The 19,271-nt window shown below is 38.0% G+C and overlaps 1 protein-coding gene across 1 annotated transcript in view; it reads left to right on the forward strand.

Annotated features, from left to right (window-relative positions):
• The window catches only part of CPEB3 (cytoplasmic polyadenylation element binding protein 3), a 138,300-nt gene that overhangs the window by 26,981 nt on the left and 92,048 nt on the right, over positions 1-19,271 (forward strand). Inside the window, exons 2-3 of the mRNA XM_023754836.1 lie at positions 9,625-9,784; positions 19,120-19,176. Of these exons, the coding sequence (XP_023610604.1) occupies positions 9,625-9,784; positions 19,120-19,176 (217 nt within the window). The remainder of the gene's footprint in view (positions 1-9,624; positions 9,785-19,119; positions 19,177-19,271) is intronic.

The raw sequence follows: 19,271 nt of genomic DNA on the forward strand, positions 1-19,271 counted from the left end.
TGGCTGGCCAACTTTGCGCATCCCCTCCCCTCTGCCAGCCCGGCCCGATTGGCCCTCATTGGGGCGGGCTGGCCAGACCCCACCCATGCATGAATTTGTGCACTGGGCCTCTAGTTTCACATAATTGGAATTATACATGAGATTCTTTTTTTTTTTTAAATATATTTTATTGATTTTTTACAGAGAGGAAGGGAGAGAGATAGAGAGTTAGAAACATCGATGAGAGAGAAACATCGATCAGCTGCCTCCTGCACATCTCCCACTGGGGATGTGCCCGCAACCCAGGTACATACATGCCCTTGACCGGAATCGAACCTGGGACCTTTCAGTCCGCAGGCCGACGCTCTATCCACTGAGCCAAACCGGTTTCAGCTACATGAGATTCTTTGTGACTGGCTTCTTTCACTTATCATAGTGTTTTCAAGGTACATTCATGTTATAGCACATATTAGTACTTCATTTCTTTTTATTGCTGAATAATATCCTATTATATGGATGTACCACAATTTGTTTTACCCATTTACCAGTTCATTGGTATTTGGGTCATTTCTCATTTTTGGAAATAATGAATAAAGTTGTTTTCCAAAGCTGTTATAAACATTTGCGTACAGGTTTTTGTGTTTTGTTTTGTTTTTCCTTTTTCTATTTTTTTCTTGTGTTTTCTTTTTTTAATCTACAAACCATCGTGTCAAGGGCTGACTTTCAATAGATCGCAGTGAAGTAGCTGCTGGACATGTGTTTTTATATTTCTTAGGTAAATGCTTAGGAGTGGGGTTGCTACATTGTAACAGTATATGTTTAACTTTATAAGTAACTCCCAAATTGTTTTGTTTTGTTTTTGAAGTAGCTATACCATTTTGCATTTCCACCAACAATTTATGAGATTTCTGGTTGTTCCTTGTTCTAGTCACCATTTGGAATTGTCAGGGGTTTTCTGTGTTGTTGTTTTTAGTAATTCTAATAGGTGTGCAGTTCTTTGCTAGTTTCAAGTGAAAATCTTGCAATATGAAACCATCAGAAGGAAAATTTAAATGTAAAGTAGGCATTTATTTACTGAATACCTATTATGTGCCAGGCCCTCTGCCAAATGATGGGAATATGAAGAAATAAGACACATCTCTGCTCTCATAGAAGTGAGTTTATTGAGGATGACGGATATAAAGAAGAAATTATAATAGGTTGAATCATTGCTATAACTGGAGCTAAAATATTGGGGTGGGGAAGGGAGAGTCCAACTATACCTAGAAGTGGTCAGCTTTGTGGAAGGATTTTGACATTTATGATCAGTTAAAAAAGAAAACAGTATGAGGAGCTGCATGTACCTTTGCATAATGTTCCAGGATAGGTTTTGGTTGCAAAGGTCAAGCTTCCCTTACATTATCTTGTCTAATCAATCAATGCCTCATAAGCTGCTTGGAATAATATGCTGCCTAACAACCTTGTGATTTGGAGCAACACCAGGTAGTCTCATGCATAATAACCAGGGAAAGGGCAACTTTAATTTTTATAGTTTCTTTTAAAAGTATATTTTTATTGATTTCAGAGAGGAAGGGAGAGGGAGAGGGAGATAGAAACATCAGTGATGAGAGAGAACCACCAATGGGCTGTCTCCTGCACACCCCACACTGGGGATCGAGCCTGCAACCCGGGCATATACTCTGACCGGGAATTGAACCGTGACCTCTTGGTTCATAGGTCGACACTCAACCACTGAGCCATGCCGGCTGGGCTTGTGAAATTTCTTGAAGCCTACTCTTCTGTATCCTTCTTCCTCCCTAGGTCTGTCTCAGACCTCCATCTCACTTTCTGTCTTTTACCTGGCACACTGCTAAACTGTATAATCCCTCCTTTTTTAAGTGCATCTGTACTTGGCTCGGAATTGTTTACCACAGCCAGAAGTTGTAGCAACAGGCTTTGGACTGTTTGTCCAGTTGACCCCTTCAGCATTCACCTGGCCAGATTTGGCCTCAGTAATGTAGGTCATTTCGGGTGAATACATGATTCCAAGGGCCATCTTTCCCTGTGTCTGATGAACTGAGCCTCTTATCTGACCTGCATGGCAAACCAATGAGAAGAGCTGTGACGGAAGATTAGGGATGGTAGGGAACAAGAAGAGACTAGGTGAACGTTGCTGGGTGGTGCTTCAGGCTGTCATCCTCATCTAACTTTTGAGCATCTTTCAGAGCAGATGAATCTATCCTCTTGCTTGTTTTATAAACTTCTCGAACACCTTTGCTTGGTTTGCTGTTCTATAGCAAGGGAAAATACAATCTGATAAGAAGGTTAAAGTAATTGGAATTAGTCGTCCTCAAGAAGAAAAAGATAAGGAAGTTGTAATTTCTTATTACACTGTCATCTTATTCCAGGTTATATTGAGGGTTCTTGAGAATTTCTTGTATGGAAGACTGGGTTTAACAGTAATTTTAAAGAATATTAAAATTTACAGCAGGTGGTGATCAATTAATTATTCGTTTCTTTGGGCAGAAAAGGGAGAAAGGTTCAACTTCCTAAGAACCTTGAGTTAGATATAAGGAGCATTTGCTTGCTATTGAGTGATTGAAGGAGAGCCTACAATCATGTTTTCCAAAGGGTTACACACGTAGTGCTAGTCTTATTTGGAATGATTAAAATTTACCACTGACTAAAGAACTTAGTACTTACTGAAGACAGGATGAAAATCTGCATTTGAAAGTTATTTTTTCCTCTTCCCCTGAGGTTCACAACATAGGTTTTCTTTTATTTGGAAAAGGTTTTAATCTTAGGGCAATTGTATGTCATGCTGTTCAGTACTATAGGAAAGTTCAGTTTGATATAGGAACCTCATGCTTTTGATAGGTTCTGACAAATGACAGCAGTGATTGGTTTAGAACAGCCGTGGGCAAACTACGGCCCATGGGCCGGATCCGGCATGTTTGAAATGAATAAAACTAAAAAAAAAAAAGACCGTACCCTTTTATGTAATGATGTTTACTTTGAATTTATATTAGTTCACACAAACACTCCATCCATGCTTTTGTTCCGGCCCTCCGGTCCAGTTTAAGAACCCATTGTGGCCCTCAAGTCAAAAAGTTTGCCCACCCCTGGTTTAGAACATTAAGTAAATGTCCTATCTGTTGTTGTGGTACTTTTAAGCAGATTCTGTGCTTGAAATCACTACATGTTGAGCTTTTGGATGTGTACAGCCTTTTTGGTTTTTACACAGGCTGGCAAGTTTCATATATCCTTATGTTTCAGTATTAGTGGTGTCCTTCATAGAAAGCAGGGGTCAGGAAACCATTGTGCCAAAGTAGACCAAGCATGGAAGAAATGCAGTTAAAGGGCCAGAGCAGAAATGTTGAGAAAATTGGGGGATGGGAAAGATATCTCAAAATCAGAAAATGTTTGCCTTGGTCAGAGTGGCTCTGTTGGTTGGAACATCATCCCATACACCAAATGGTTGCAGGTTGTGGGTTCGGTTCCTGGTCAGGGCATGTACCAGAGGCAACTGATCGATGTTTCTCTCTCACATCAATGTTTCTCTCTCTCTCTCTCTCTTTTTCTCTCTCTCTCAATGAAATCTAGTTAGAAAACAAGAGCAATAGTGTAGAAATTTAGAAATGGCTAGTTTTTTGGCTTCAAACTCATGTGTTGAATGCATTTAACCTTGAAATGTTTTATCAATACATACGTTAAAGCTATATGATAAACAGAAAAACTTTCCTTCGAGAATTCCTTCTTTTGTTTTCTATATTATTTCACAACCCCATTGATCCTTTCCTAGCCCTTTCAAACAACTTTCCATCTTTTTCTTTTTTGTTAATCCTCACTGGAGGATATTTCCCCCATTGCTTCTCAGAGAGAGTGGAAAGGAGGAAAGGAGGGGGAGAGAGAGGAAAGAGAGAGAAACATCGATGTGAGAGAGAGACAATGATTGGTTGCCTTCTGCACCCGCCCCGACTCATGCCGGGATCGAACCTGCAACCCAGGTACGTGCCCTTGACCAGGAATTGAACCCGAGACCCTTCAGTGCTGGGATCAACACTCTATCCATTGAGCCAAACCCGGCCAGGGCCACCTTTCGATTTTTCACCATGTTTGTGTCCCTTTCTTCCCAGCCATGCCCCCATTGTTCATTGCACACGTGGCAACTGATCAGGGCAGGAACATTGGCATGTTACTGGCGTGGACTGGACAGACGGGGTTCACATCCTGGTTTCTAACCAGCTTTGTGACTTGACAAACAGTTGAAGTCTGAGCAGTTACATAACCTTGTGCGCCTCAGTTTTCTCCTCTGTGAAATGGAGATAATGCCTACCCTGCAGGGTGTGGTAAGGTTTGAGATTATGGCTATAAAGCATTTAACCCAGTGCCTAGCACAGAGTAGGCACCATGATTAATTATATCTTTTGGTTCTAGAGCTGCTTTTTTTTTTTTTTTCCCAGATGCTCTTGACCCCTTGTATCTATCGGAGAGAAAATGTCTGGAGCTAAGCCAGAAAGGGTAGAATGTGTTCTGGATTTCTCTCCTAAGGAAAAGGCAGGTGTGCGGGATAAGGCCGGTAGAGGCAGGCCCAGGCCTGGGCTGGAGGATAGATCAAGCTCCTTTTTGAGTTTAACTGGTTGTCAGTTCAACAAGGATTATTGACCAAGGGCCAGTAAGGGTGGCAGGGTGGGGTCAAAGAGTCCTCTCTCTGATTGTGCCAGGATTAGGTTGAAGGGGATGTTTATGAAAGGATTTAAGGTGAAGTAGGCGGGAGGCAGGCAGGGAGGCAGTACAATGAATGTCCTCAGAGCACAGTCTGGATTTGACTGGGTTTGAGCCCTGGCTCAGCTGCTTACTAGCCCTGTGACCTTGGGCCAGTTACTTAAATCTCTCCAAGATTTAATAGTTTAATTTATAAAATGGGGATAAAAGTGACCTAACTTGTAGAGTTGTAAGGTAATGCATTTAGCATACTTAGAACAGTGCCAGGCACATATTAAGTACTTGAATAATTTATTAATGTATTAAGTCAAGCTGGGGGAAGAAAGAAAGCAGGGCTAATGAGCTGTATAGTGGGGGTGGACTGCCTTTGTGTACAAGTAACTGATAACATCTGTCATTGGTTATATTCAGAGGAAAAGAGTCAATAATGGGATACATTATTTATAAATGTCCTAATACTTCCTGATGTGTTTGCGTGTTAAAAACAAATGAAAAAGATGTTTTCCTTATTTTTCCTATATTGGGAAACAAAATGTATGGAAAAAAGATTAAGAAGATTAGTTGCCACCCGTAACCTTTGTTGTGGAAGGGTAAATTGTGGTTAGTTTGTTCTAGTCATAATTTCTGTGGAATTTCACTGCAGAATTTTTAGTTTTTCTATCCTTTCTCTGCTTCTTTCAGGCTTCCTGGTTAATCAGTTATTTCAGCCATGTTTACTACTTGTAAAACAAAAAGGATACAGCAAATAGAAATTGATGAGGCATAGCTAGAATTAATTTTAGTGAGAAATTAAGCCTCTCAGCACTGAAGTTTGTTCAGTTAAAGAAGCCCGGGCACATTCTGTCACGCGTTTCACACGTCACACTGCGGAGCACGAGTGGGCCTTGCTAGGTTAGCATCTGTGCACCTCTAGTCTTTTAATCTGCGCCCCAGTACCATGACCTGGCATCACATAATTCTCTATGTATTCTCCCTAATATTCCAGTAGCCATCACTGTACAGATGCTTTGCAGTACATTCTGTCTTTAGCACTGAAGACAGCTATAAAGAGAGAATTATTATCACCCCTATTTTATGGATGAAGATAATCAAGCCTTAAAAATTTGTGCAGAGTGACATGCCAGCATGTGGCAGAGCCAGAATTTGAAAATCAGATGTCGGATTTCAGTGTTTGGGCTTTTAAAAACCAGACCACCCATTGTTTCTCTAATTCACAATCCACTGAAAGACTGCAAAGCTGACTTTTGGCAAAGCAGCCAGGCTTGTTTATCTGCTGACGCTGTCCTTCTAGTCCCCTCCCTTATTTAACTGCCCCATTTTACAAATCAGATGCACGAGTGTTAAAGGCTTAGTTAACTTGAAGAATCATCCAGTCTAGTGGCTCTCGAATCTATGCAATCACCCCGGACATTTGTTTATTTCGTTTTAATTATGATTAAGTGGGTTTTAGCTGGGGACCAGGAACCTACGTTTAAACTGTTTTACATGTGATTTTGACATTCTGTCCGGTTTGGGAACCACTTCAGGTATACAAACCCTCTCCAAACATCCCCTCCAGTTTTCCTGACAGGTAGTCACCTAATATCTGATATTATCTTGTGACAGGAACTCACTACCACCTTAACAGGAAGATCATTTCATCAGTGATTAGATGCAACGCTGTGTTTCTAAAGAGTTTTCATGTAATATCCCAAATGGATTGAATTAATTTCTTGGACAGATTTTTATACTCCTTGGTATTGGCGTTGAGGTCAGATCCAGACTTGCATCATCTCTGAACCTCATCTCCCTCTGTAAAATGAGTATGTTATCTACCTTGAAGATTATACCAAGAATTAAATGGGGGAAAAAGAAACTGTCCTGGCTGGAAAGATTCTTGGATGCTTTAAAACAGCCATTTCTTATAGTCCCTTCACTTTAGCAGCCTCTCTTCAAACAGTCCGGTGGGAGGTGTGGATGGGTATGATAGAAGGCTCCTAGACATTTATTATGGGATCATCAGTGCCATAAATAGGTTGTCATTTGCCTCTTCATCAGCACACTTTTCTTTTTTTTTTAACCTCTGGCTTTTTCTTTGGGCAAAGAATATGATAACTCTTATGGAGAAAGATAAGTCTGCATTTCTGGAAGTTCAGCTTTATTCCTTAAGTAATTCAAGTTTCCACTGATAACTTGAACCCAAAGCAAAACAAATGGAAGACCTGAAAGGTAAAGGAAAGGACCTTCTTAAATTATATAGAGACCAAAATGGAGAACCAAAGAAAATATTCCATGTCTCTTTCTTATCCAACAATAGGAACAGATAACTGATGAGTGTTAAAAGAAAAAAATGGCTGGGGGTAGGGGAACGCATCAGGAAACTAAGAAATATTGACTACTTGCTCTCTGGCACACACAATGTGCCTAAAATAAGTAATTTCAACCTAATTCTAACAGGATCCCATTTTACTAGTGAGAATACTGCGGCCATTGAGAATGACTAAGACAAGCCTTACATCTGGTCACATGACAGGTCCATATTCAAGACACCTAGGACTTTATAGAATGGGAGTTTAAAAAATAATTACAATACACACATACACAAATATGTGCTGTTTAAGAAACAGATGTGACTTAGTTTCCGTTGTACTGCATACATTCCTCTGTCAAAGCACCTGTCATACTCTTATTTTAATTGGTTATGTCCCTCTCTGCTAGTTACTTGCAAACAGGGACTAAGCCAGTGGTCGGCAAACTCATTAGTCAACAGAGCCAGATAGCAACAGTACAACGATTGAAATTTCTTTTGAGAGCCAAATTTTTTAAACTTAAACTATATAGGTAGGTACATTGTTATTAACTTAATTAGGGTACTCCTAAGCTGGCCTTTGCTAAAAACGTCCTCAATCTGATTGAGGTACGTTCGCTGAGGTCGACCCCTTCCAACTCTCCCATCCACACTCGTCTTGTATACTTGTTTCGTCTATCTCCTTTCCAAAAACTGACTTCTGTGCATGGGCCATGAAGTTTCAATCACACTGTACGTGCGCGCCTGCTGGTGGTATTTTGTGGAAGAGCCACACTCAAGGGGCCAAAGAACCACATGTGGCTCGCGAGCCGAAGTTTGCCGACCACTGGACTAGGCTACAGCATTTACTTCTGAACTGCCAGGGCCTAGTAGGGCAGTGGCCCTCAACTTGCGCATTAAAGATTTGTAAAGTCTGTGTCCCCCACTCCTACTCCTCATCTATGAGTTGTTGTTCTTTTAAAGGATAGGGTTGCAGAGATATTAGAAATAATGTAGCTCAATCCTCTCATTTGTATAAAGGGAGGAATTTCAGGCACAGACTGGAGCAGTGGATCATAATGTCCCCCAAAGCCCCAATTGTTTAGCGTTGTTCTAGCACTCTTGCCTCCTGGTTCTTAGTTCAGGGCTCTTCCTAGGACCTGCATGCGTTCATGCTGCATTCATTTATCCAGTAATCCTCTGAGTTCTTTATGTTCACTGCCGAAACGTCACCTCCCTTTTTGCTTCCCTGGATAGGTATACAGCTAGGCTGTGTACCAGAGACCAGAAGAAAACAGCTTTCCAATAGTTTAAGACAAACCTGGAAAATGGTCATCGTAGCTGAGGTTTATACCTGTCGTATTATATCGTACTCATCATGTCATTCTGTTATTCATAGGAGAGGATAAGTGATCATTTGCAAGGCTGGATAAACTGTTCAAGATTCTGAGAATAATCTCTCATTGCTATGGTTTGTTTTGTGTGGTTATTGAGGTGTATGTTTATCTTGCTTTTCTTTAAAAAAAAAAGTATTTTTTTATTGATTTCAGAGAGGAAGGGAGAGGGAGAGAGAGACAGAAACATTAATGATGACAGAGAATCATTGATCAGCTGCCTCCTGCATGCCCCACACGAGGGATTGAATCTGCAACCCAGGTATGTGCCCTGGCTGGCAATTGAACCGTGACCTCCTGGATCATAGGTCAATGCTCAACCACTGAGCCACACCAGCCGGGCTGTCTTGCTTTTCTTAAACAAAAACCAACTAAATCTGTTCTCTAGTAATAAATTAGGCCATGGACTGCACTTCCTTTTAGACTCAGACTACTAAAAATAATTGGTAGGTGATGGTCTCCCATGGGCATGAGTGAAATGTGGCAGAACAATTATTTTTCTTCACTTCTTTTGCGTTAGTTTTCTATTTGCAAAATGTTTTTGAATCTAAGGAAAACACTACCTTGGGTTAAATTTTTTTCATGTGAATGCTCTTCAGAAGGTAATTTTAGTACTTTGGACATGCTGTAATTTTTATAACATATACCGAATGTATAGACCTTATCATATGGACTTTATCAGTAATAAATATGAAAGATATGCAATAAAATTACATTGAAGCTACAGTCACTTTTTGTGGAAAGTAATTTTCAGGAAAGTAATTTTATGCTTTTCAGGAAAGTAATTTTATACTGAGAGTTTTTAATTATGGTCTTCCTCCAGAAAAAAACAGCACCTCTGTTCATTTGAGTAGAATCTTCACGTAACGGTGGGTGCAGGGGGTGAAGGGCAGAGGGCAGAGCCAATTCACGTGACTCTTAACCTTTGAATTTACTTTTTTAGTTCACTTGAGAAAAAGTCAGCCTGAAGGAGTGGGACATGTACATAAAAGGCGATTAGGGGAAAAGGGTGATAATTTAATTAATTAATAGAAACTTGTATTAAACGTAATGTTGCCAAGTCATTATTCTTTTTTTAAAATTCCAGCATTAATGTAAGTTTAGTGTCCTTCTGAAATAAGCCATTATCCTTAATGCAAAGAATGACTGTGTGTTTATTATTAGAACTATCTGGAACTTTGATTCACGTCATCAGTACATGGCAAGAAGCAAATGCTATGGTATTGATTTTTATGGAGTGATCTTATGTGTTGTCTTATTGTTCTGTGTTTTTATTTTTAGGACCGGAGTAGGCCCTATGACACTTTTAACTTGCACTCGTTGGAGAACTCCTTAATGGATATGATAAGGACTGATCATGAGCCTCTGAAAGGTAAACACTACCCTCCCAGTGGCCCACCAATGAGTTTCGCTGATATAATGTGGAGGAATCATTTTGCAGGTTAGGAATATTCATATGTCCATTCCTTGCTTGGTGTTTTAAACAAAAATCAGCTTTTTAATCATTGTGATTTTGTTTTGTTTTGTTTTGTTTGTTTGTTTGTTTTTGTTTGCTTCTGTAAAGCATTGTGGAATGTATTTAAAGTTGATTTTTTTAAAACCTGGGTTCAGCTACCTATGATTTTCAAGGTTGATGGCTTTAATCATAATGTCTGGCAGAAGCATGTGCTGGGCAGCTGAAGTTGCAGTTACGGCATGAGACCAGAAGCCACATTTTCTGGGCTTTGCATTTGGAATCCACAGCCGAACCTGGATAATTCATTTAAGTCCAAGCATACTGCAAGGAAATAGGAGATTTAGTAAACTAGTCTCCAAAGACTACTTCAGAAAACTTCATACAAAAGGGTTTCATTTTATTAAAATATAATCAATTTCCTAGTATAGAGAGGTAACACCACACAGACTTGAGAGCAGCCAGCGACCCGTTTGCATTCTCTCAGGCTAAAACATTAAGGAAAATGTCTTAAAATGTGTCAACGTTTTGGCTTAAATATAAGGCAGAAAGTCCCAGCGTCAGCAATATTAGGATTTCCTACTTTTACAACCCATGTAAATTCAGGATAGAGGCTGATGTTACATTCATAATTACAGCTAGTTCTTTTTATGGGTTATAGGAATTTTTAGGGGCCCCAAGGTATTTTTGAATACTGTAATGGAAATTTTCTGTTGAAGTATCTACAGTGCTTGGGTTCAGCGCCTAATATCTGAACACTGTAAAGAGTTGGCCACAGGGATGTCCTCTGGATGGGGAGGAATTTGATCCCCTCTGGTTCTCTGCAGGCTCTTATAGAGGGTAGGAATGACTGTGAACACCTGATAGCCATTTCCTCCAGCCACACCAGGAATCCATTTCATCCTTTTCTTGTCACACTCATGATTTTCTGCTGCGGTCCTCAATTGCCAGTGAAAAGAGAGTAGTTAACAGACTATAAAGAAAAGAAAGGATTTTGAGAAAAGCTATATTTTAAAGCCGTCAGAAGTAGGGAAAAAAAATCTCTCATTGATTCATTGTTATATTTAGTCACTGTTACCATGTCTGTCTTCAGTTGAGAGATTAGGTACATGGCCATTTAAAGCATATTTCACTTAGAAGTGAGAATGACGTTAAAAAAGAAACCCATGATATTCACAGACTTTTGTGTTTTTAATATCTTCAAAGGCTGCATTTGTCTGCCTTCTCTACCTCGAACAGCTAGAAGTCTCTCCTAACCTAAAATATTCAGCCCTTGTTCTTTATGCGTATTTGTTTTAGCTTAGCCTGTATTCTTTTCATCCAGCAATAAAATATAAAAGGATATTAGATTACAGTCTGTAAAATAATTTTCCAGAATTTTGTGGATATTGTTTAAGTGGGTGCTATTGTGCCCTGCCTTTTGAGCGTAGCATTGTTGAAGTGTGAGGAGGATACCTCACTACAGTGTAATGTAAATACCTTATTCCAGTTGTGGTGGCCTTTTTAAATATTGCATGTCTAACTGCCTGTGCGTAAATTTTTTCACTACACTTGCAAATGTGAGGTTTCACCTATGCAAGCCTTCTGCACTGTACTTATAGATATATGTCCTCAGAAATTGGAAGGCATTTAATATGTACTTTTTTACAGCCTCAATAGAGTTGCAACCTCTCAGTTCATCATACCACCCACATTGATTTCCTTATGAGGGGACCACTTCCCATGTACAATTACAGCATCACGTCAGCGTCCTCTGGTGAGGGTGTTTGAGCTTCCTGCTTCCCTTTTCCAGCTGGGAGACTGTTAGGTCTGACTTATGGCATCATGTGTTTGAATCTTATTATTCCTAGTAACATATGATGCTGGTATTTTAAAGGAAAGATTTTAAGCAACGTTTGACTCTTAAAGAGGAGCAAATTATAATAACAAAAAGGTCATTAAAAAATAAAAGAAACATTGTGATGGCGTAGCCTTTATTTTTCTATTTCCCGCATGATAAACATTATCCATGTTTTTATCCGGTCTTTATAATTTATTGATAGGCCTTACACTTAGGACTCTTAGATTGTTCCCAGCTTTTTTCCTCCATTGTCGGTAATGCTGCCATGGATGAGTTCTTGCACATAGTTTTTTCTCAAGGAAAATTCATAGAGAGGGTCTCTGGGTCAAAAGATATAAACATCTAGTCAATTAAAAATCAAAATATGTAAGCATCTAGGTGAATTGTGCTTTAAGAGAAAGGTGGTGGGCTAGGAGACCTACCCGGTGGCTTCTGGATGAGTCTGTCTAGAAACGCTTCCCTCCACTCCATTCTGTTTTCCCTCTTCTCTTTAGTATCCTCTTCTCCCACTTGAACATGGGAACACTATTTTGAGGATCTCAACACTCAAGTGATAGAGTCCTTGATTTTTTATATGCTTGCTTGTTTTGGTGTTTTCCTCCGAAGCTCCATTTTCTTTAGAAAATAATACATTCTTTCTCATTGTAAGGAATTCAAGTAGTACATAAAAAAACAAAAAGGAAAGTGGAAACAATCACCTGAGACCTACTACCTAGAGATAACAAAAATTGTTTATTAACATTCTTTCAGACATTTTATATTCTCTATAGAGGAGATGAAATTCCAACTCGGCCTTTCTGACTTTGCAGTCACTCAAACCTGTGTTTGAATTCCGGCTCTGCCTCTAGTTAGCTATTGATCTAGATAAATTAGTTAGCCTCTTTAAAGTCTTAGTGTCCTCATTGTTAAAATAAAGCACCTACTTCACAGAATCAGATCAAGTTCCTGACACTAGAAACTGCTCAAATGGTATCTATAATTTTTTTTTGCTGGCAGTGGTAATGGTATGCCTACAGCCTGGCCTGCGCAATAAATTAACCTTTATATTCCTACAATGTTTCCTTCTAGCTAGGCTGCAGCTAAATGCTGAAAGCTTGCAAATGCAAGTTGCCAAAGTTTTGTATTTCCCATATGTAAATGATTGTCATTATCAAAAACCACCAAAAGGAGAAAGGAAAAGAATCTTCCTAAATTATGTTGGCTTTCCAAAATAGCATATCTGAATGATGTAAAGAAAGTATAATAAAATAGGATATCACAGTCATGAAAAATAAAATACCTCAAATGTACTTAAAGTGAAAGTGGCGAAAATATGTTCACAGTGATATTTCATCTTAGAAATGCATTGAGTAAGAAATTCCTTTGTTCAACTGTTCTCTTGATTCAGAGGGAAGAAAGGGTTAGTGGGAGAAATGATGAAATAGGAAGTTCAGGAAGTACTAAGATTTCTGCTTCAGTAAAGAGCTTGAACAGTTTTCCAATTTTGTTTATACGTAATACTAGGTCAGCGTCGGAAGTGTTTGTAGGAGATATTAAAAGGCCCCTCCGCGCCCCCCCCCCCAGTAGTAAAGTAGTAGAGAAAAAATCAAACTGGTCTTTCTTCACAGCACTCAGGAATGTCTTCTGCAGTGTTGATCAGATCACAGATCCCTATTTAAATAAAACTTAGACTGAATTTTGGCTTCTTAGAGAGCTCAAATTACAGTTCTTGGTTATAACAGAGAAACATTTCATCATTATATTTGCCTCTTACCACATCTTACGTATGACTTTCCTTAATGTTCATTTGAGATAATGCCTCCAAGAGATGAGAAGGAGAGTTTTGAGATGGGTGATGAACTAATGAAAACGGTTCCTTATTTCTTTACTAAGAACAAAAGTCCTTGGGTTGGTCTAGGTATGAGTGAGGTCCGGGTGGGAGGAATTATTCTCTGCCCTCTTTTCTAGTGGACTGAAGGGATATTCAACGCTTCTCATAACTGTGAGGATTAATGGGATTTCTGGCATTGGGAATAAGGGATAAGGGAAGAGGTTCATCCTTATACCCTCCTTACAGTGCTCCACTGACTTGCTGCTAATGAGGGTTCATCTAGCTGCTGGGGAACCCCTATGAAAACCCAGGGTCATTAGGTTTGATTAATCATACCCTCCCTTAGGATTAAGATTCACAGACAAAGTACTGAGAGAGAAGAATAGGGAAATACCAACCACAGTACATTGGGCAGTGGAGGTGACATTGAGAGACAAGATTTTCTCTTCACCATTCATGGAACTGAAATTTGAGAAATGAAAAGAGCAGGTGTCAGTTGAGAACTGATCTTGAAGGGTTTGCTTTTCAAATATATACTCAAACTGGGGAAAAAATAGCTGTCTTCCGATAATAGTGCTTTAAAATTTAAATTGACAGAAATTTGGAAGGCATAGATGCCACCTCTTTGGTGTTATAGGGCATTTTATTTATTCATTACGATTTATATTTAGTGGCATTTAGCCTTTCACAAAATTGGCCCTTTTTGTGGCGTGTTGAGGTTTCCTCGTTTTAGGAAAAGTGCACCTGTCATTACACTTAGTTTGTTCAGAAAAACATACTGTCTCTTTACTAACCTGAATCATTACTCCAGTTCCATTTTGTGTTACCTCCCTTAAGCTCTATCAGCTTATCTGGTATAAAAGTTAGCAGATTACACAAAGTTTTAGGGCACAGGTTCTAAATTAGAAAAAGTGATTGTTCTATACTGGGAGTGAGGGTGGCGGGGGGAGAGACACAATAGATAGAAGTTGAGTGATCTTTTTATAGGTACCTCCCATTAATTTGCCCAGTGATCCTTTCAATATAGCAATGTAATCACCTGAGAGGTGGTTTTTTTCTCCTGAGAATTTTGAAAGAAAAAGACTGAGTACTTTAATCTTGGGTACTACCTCCAGAAATTCCAATTTAATTGTTCCAGAGTATGGCCTGAAATGAGGAAATGTAGGCACATGCTAAAAATGATCCACTACTGGTATGCAAAGAAACTAGGATTTGACCTCAGGTCTAAGCTCACAGCTTTTGCTTCTTGGTTCTTTGGAACATATTTAGAATATTATAGTACCAGTCTCTAATCATTTTTCCCTGAAAGGGATTTAAAAGACCATTTTATTGTATTCTTGCATATCATATTATTACATCTTGTGGACACTTTCTCTGAAGGTATATACCTTCAACTTTATAGAGAAAAGTGGTAGGAAACAGAGTCCAGTAGAATATTCATTTTGTCTTATAACCTTTTCTAGAACATGGCACTCACATTCTGTTCTGGGAAGGTCTCTTGAAGGACTTGACTTTTTAGAGCAAATGGGGATGATTGCGGGAAAATACAGCAGTTGTTCCCTATCACATAACATATTGCAGAAGTGAAGAGGTGACTTTGCATAATTAAGTATGAATTAATAAAAATTCTAATTTTAATTTTGGACATATAAAAGTACAGCTTTAGTTGGGCTCTGACACTTTGAATAATAGTAGAGGTAGTTTTTGAAAAAGAATAACTGTTCTCTTAAATAGGAATGTGAATTGAGCTTACGGGACTGATTTTTACAATATGAATAACCATATGGAACCCTATTCTCCAAACTCTCCCTCCATCCCCTCTGACCCCCATTTACCAGGCCCCGTGCAGTGGGAAAAGTGGGACACAGCCTCAGATTTCCACAGCATCATTCAACTCAGCAAAACCAAGTAGGCCTTCCAGTTTTCGAAACCTTATATTTTACACTATACTTAAAAGATAGCTAGCTGACAAGAACAATTTAAAAATAGCAGACCATGGACAGGTGACAAAATGTCACGCTGGCAGCACCAGACTGAATTAACAAAAATCACCAGATGTCACACACTTGATTCTATTTTCACAGCTGATTAAACAGCAGTGTTTGTTGGACAAAAGAAAGGAAAAAGAAATGGCCTCATCTGAATTTGGAATCAGTTTTTCTTTTGCTGTTATATATTTGTCTCTCCTCCAAAATGCCATAATAACTGTAAGACTTAAGGCATTCAAAATATTAAATAAAAAATAAAATTATAAAATAATCCCCAATTTTAGAAAAGAAACCTTTGGTCATATGCAGTTCCTAAACTGGAAGACTGTAAATCAGAGAGTTAACAGAGCTTGTCTTTGATTGGTGATCTTGTTTTCTTTATTTTTCTCTATTGTCTCATTTTTCTCCAACGAAGATATATTGCACTTTATAATCTAAACGTGAACTTTTGAAGAGGTAAAGAAAGTAGCTTAAAGAAGCCATCAGTGGTTTTACTAAAAATAATTTGCATTTAGTTGGGAAAAAATAGATTATTTTTAAATAATTGGTTCTGGTGGGTCTGGCATTGACCCAGAGTTTTTTTTTTATAATATATTTTATTGAATATATTGATCCAGAGATCCATGGGTCAAAGAGGCCAACAGAATTAGGGAGGATACCAGGAAAAACAAAAAAGTTTCTGCTTTTTAGCAAGTAGTGATGCCTTCGTCTACAGAACATTGCCCAAGGCACTTGTTTTTGCTGCATCTTTAGAAAGATCGAATCAGAAGAAATCATTATGAGATGGAGGATGATTAATTAGAAAGCTACCAAGCTTCTTTTCATTTTCATTTTTCCTGGCTGAAAAGTCCTAAAACTTCATGGAAAGCGTCCAAAAAGGATCCAACTTCTGGAGGACTGCAGAGAGGGGCATACAGAAACATACAATAACTTTTATTTGATGCAGTGATTGTAAACTACATAATTCTTTTTAAAATGTCTTTATTGATTTTTAGAGAGAGGAAGGGAGAGGGATGGAGAGATAGAAACATCGATGAGAGAGGAACATCACCGATTGGCTGCCTCCTGCATGCTCCCTATTTGGGATCTAGTCTGCAACCTGGCATGTGCCCTGGGGAATCAAACCAGTGACCTCTTGGTTCCTGGGTCAACACTCAACTCAGTCACTGCTGAGCCACATGAGCCAGGCATAAACTACATAATTCTTTACCATTAATGATCTTAGCACAAGAAATAAAAGAAGTTGAATGAGGATCAGCTAATTTGGGCTTACTTTGCTTTCTTGATAACCCTTTATTATTCTAGGAATGTTTAGGGAACATACCTAGCTTTTAAGAACCACACTTACCTCTGAATATTCCTTGCTTAAAGATCAGAGAGACCTTCTCTACATAATATTTCCTAAAGTTTGGATAGGGAGTGATTTTGAACTCTCGTTGCATTTTTAGGCAGACTTTGCAGTGACTGGGCTATTTACTGTTAAATGTGAATATCTCAGAATATGTGTAAATCACATCTAGTTTTCATGACTGTTAGTATTTGGTGGTAATGAATCCATAGAGTATCTTGGTTATCTGAAAATAATGGAGAATATTGATATAGCTAACTAAAATCAGAATGAAATACTCTCTGAGTCAAAGTCTGTTCTGGTGACAAATTTTCCTATAATAGGCTCTGATCAAGGTGGTGGTAGGAGATAGCACTCCCAGCATATGGTACAGACTATAATTTTTAGGGACTCTAACTTGACTTAGGAGCTGGAAAAACATATGACACATAGATACTGTTAAATTTGTCTTTTAACAATTGGTAGTTTTTGAAACTCCTAATTATTAGCTTCTGGTAAATATGAAAAGATCTTAAAAAATTCATTAAAAACAATAAAACAGTCAATTCAGTTATTAAGAGATGATTTGTTACTAATATGATGATTTTTCTGTAGAAAACATTCAAATATATTACTAAAAAGAATTTTACCATAATATAAATGTTAGCAAAATAGTTTCCACAAAATTAGAGATAGATGTAATATCTTCCTCCGGATAGTTTAAAATAATAAAAACTGAAAATAATTTTTTGGAAAGTTCTTTAATGCTTTATGATAAAATTAGAACAGTTTCATCAGAATCCATCAACTGTTGATGATTTTTCCATTCTTAATTACTCTCTCTGTCACACACATACACACACATCAATGCAAGCAACATTACGCTTAAGAGTTTTGTTTTTTCCTTATGCCTTAATATGAAATGACCTTTCATAAATTACTATGATCTGAGGGTCTTTAAGAGATTACGATGGTTTTGATTTCACAAGGAATTCATGATTCCCCCTTTTTAGTTGAGGCAAATACTGTGATTTTTACTGTGATTTTTCCCTTTTGGGCCAGAAGAGTTTGATAATACTGTTTGCCTTCAGTACCCCATAACAGAATTCAATACCAAATGATGACTGGCCTTTTGCAGTTGTTTATAACACTGCATTTGTTGTAAGAGTCAATCACTTCCTTATCTCCAGCTTTCTCTGCACCAGTCTCCCCCCAAATGCTGTTGACATTTATTTAAACAATGGTAGTGACCTGAAATTAACATTTTTCTGAGAATTTCATGTTAACTCTTGACACAATTGGACATGAAAACCTAGCAGAGCCAAGTTCGTAGATATTAGCTTTACACAAAAGCATTGTTTCAGTAATGATTTTGTTGCGGGAATTGGTCAAGAAAACTTACTAAGTACATTTTTTTCTCATATAAAACTCTCTCTGTTTCATTTTTGTTTTGAAACACCCACCTCCTTTTCCTAAATAATGAAAAAGCAAATCAAATGTCTACATCTTCCGCTCTTAACCTTGAAGACTGTTAGTTGAAATATCTGATTTATTCTTGTCACTTTGTCTGTAAAGTGCCAGAAGTAAATATGTTAGGCCTGTGGGCCACATGGTCTCTGTCACACATTATTATTTGTTTTTTAATTTTTGTTTTATAACCCTTTAAAAATGTAAAAATGATTCTTAGCTCAAGGAGGGGAACAAACACAGGTAGCCAGCCAGTGTGGGCAGAAGTTTGCAACCCCTGTAACTACTATAAGGACAAAGGTCTGAAGATAAACATTATGCCCAAGGTCATACAACTAATTAGTGATAGGGGCAGCAATAAGAACCCCAGGTTTTTAGCTAGTCATTGTTCCCCAATTCATTATATAAATTTCACCATCTTTCTTCCAGTTGCTATTCTGGTAATCGTTGCATTTTTGAGGCACTATGAGAACTTTATCTTTTTATTCCTCCTTAGCTTCAAGTTTATATAGTTCTTGAATTCATTATTTTTCTGCTTGAATTTGAAGGGCACTGTGAATGGTTGTTTAAATAAAATGCTTAATTCAGGGAGTTGGCATGTTTAAATCGGAATGCAGAGATGCATTAAAGTTTCAGAAGATTATAATGGGAGCTTATTGTTTTGTTTTGTTTGTTGTTATTGAGACTTTGGCTTTGTTTTAAAATTTTTCATGTGTATATTTTATTATTTGATTTAAAAACTTTTGTGATTGCTATGGCCTTTGATAGCATTGTTTGTTGTCAATTAATTTGTTTTAGCTTTTTGTAATGTTGGTATTTTACAATGTTTTGAAATGATTATATTAAGCATTATTTTCTTTGTGCTTAAAATAAAATTATTTTATTTTTTAGGACGCATGGGAATAAATTTCCATCATCCAGGAACAGATAATATTATGGCACTTAACAGTAAGTCTTCATGTGAAATATCCTATAAAATTAGCAGTCAAGTTTACAGCATGTTATTTCCATGTTTTTTTTTCTTTTTAGTAATTTTTAAATTT

The sequence above is a fragment of the Myotis lucifugus genome, unplaced genomic scaffold (genome assembly GCF_000147115.1).
Source record: "Myotis lucifugus unplaced genomic scaffold, Myoluc2.0 scaffold_66, whole genome shotgun sequence".
In the NCBI taxonomy this organism is placed as follows: Eukaryota; Metazoa; Chordata; class Mammalia; order Chiroptera; family Vespertilionidae; genus Myotis; species Myotis lucifugus.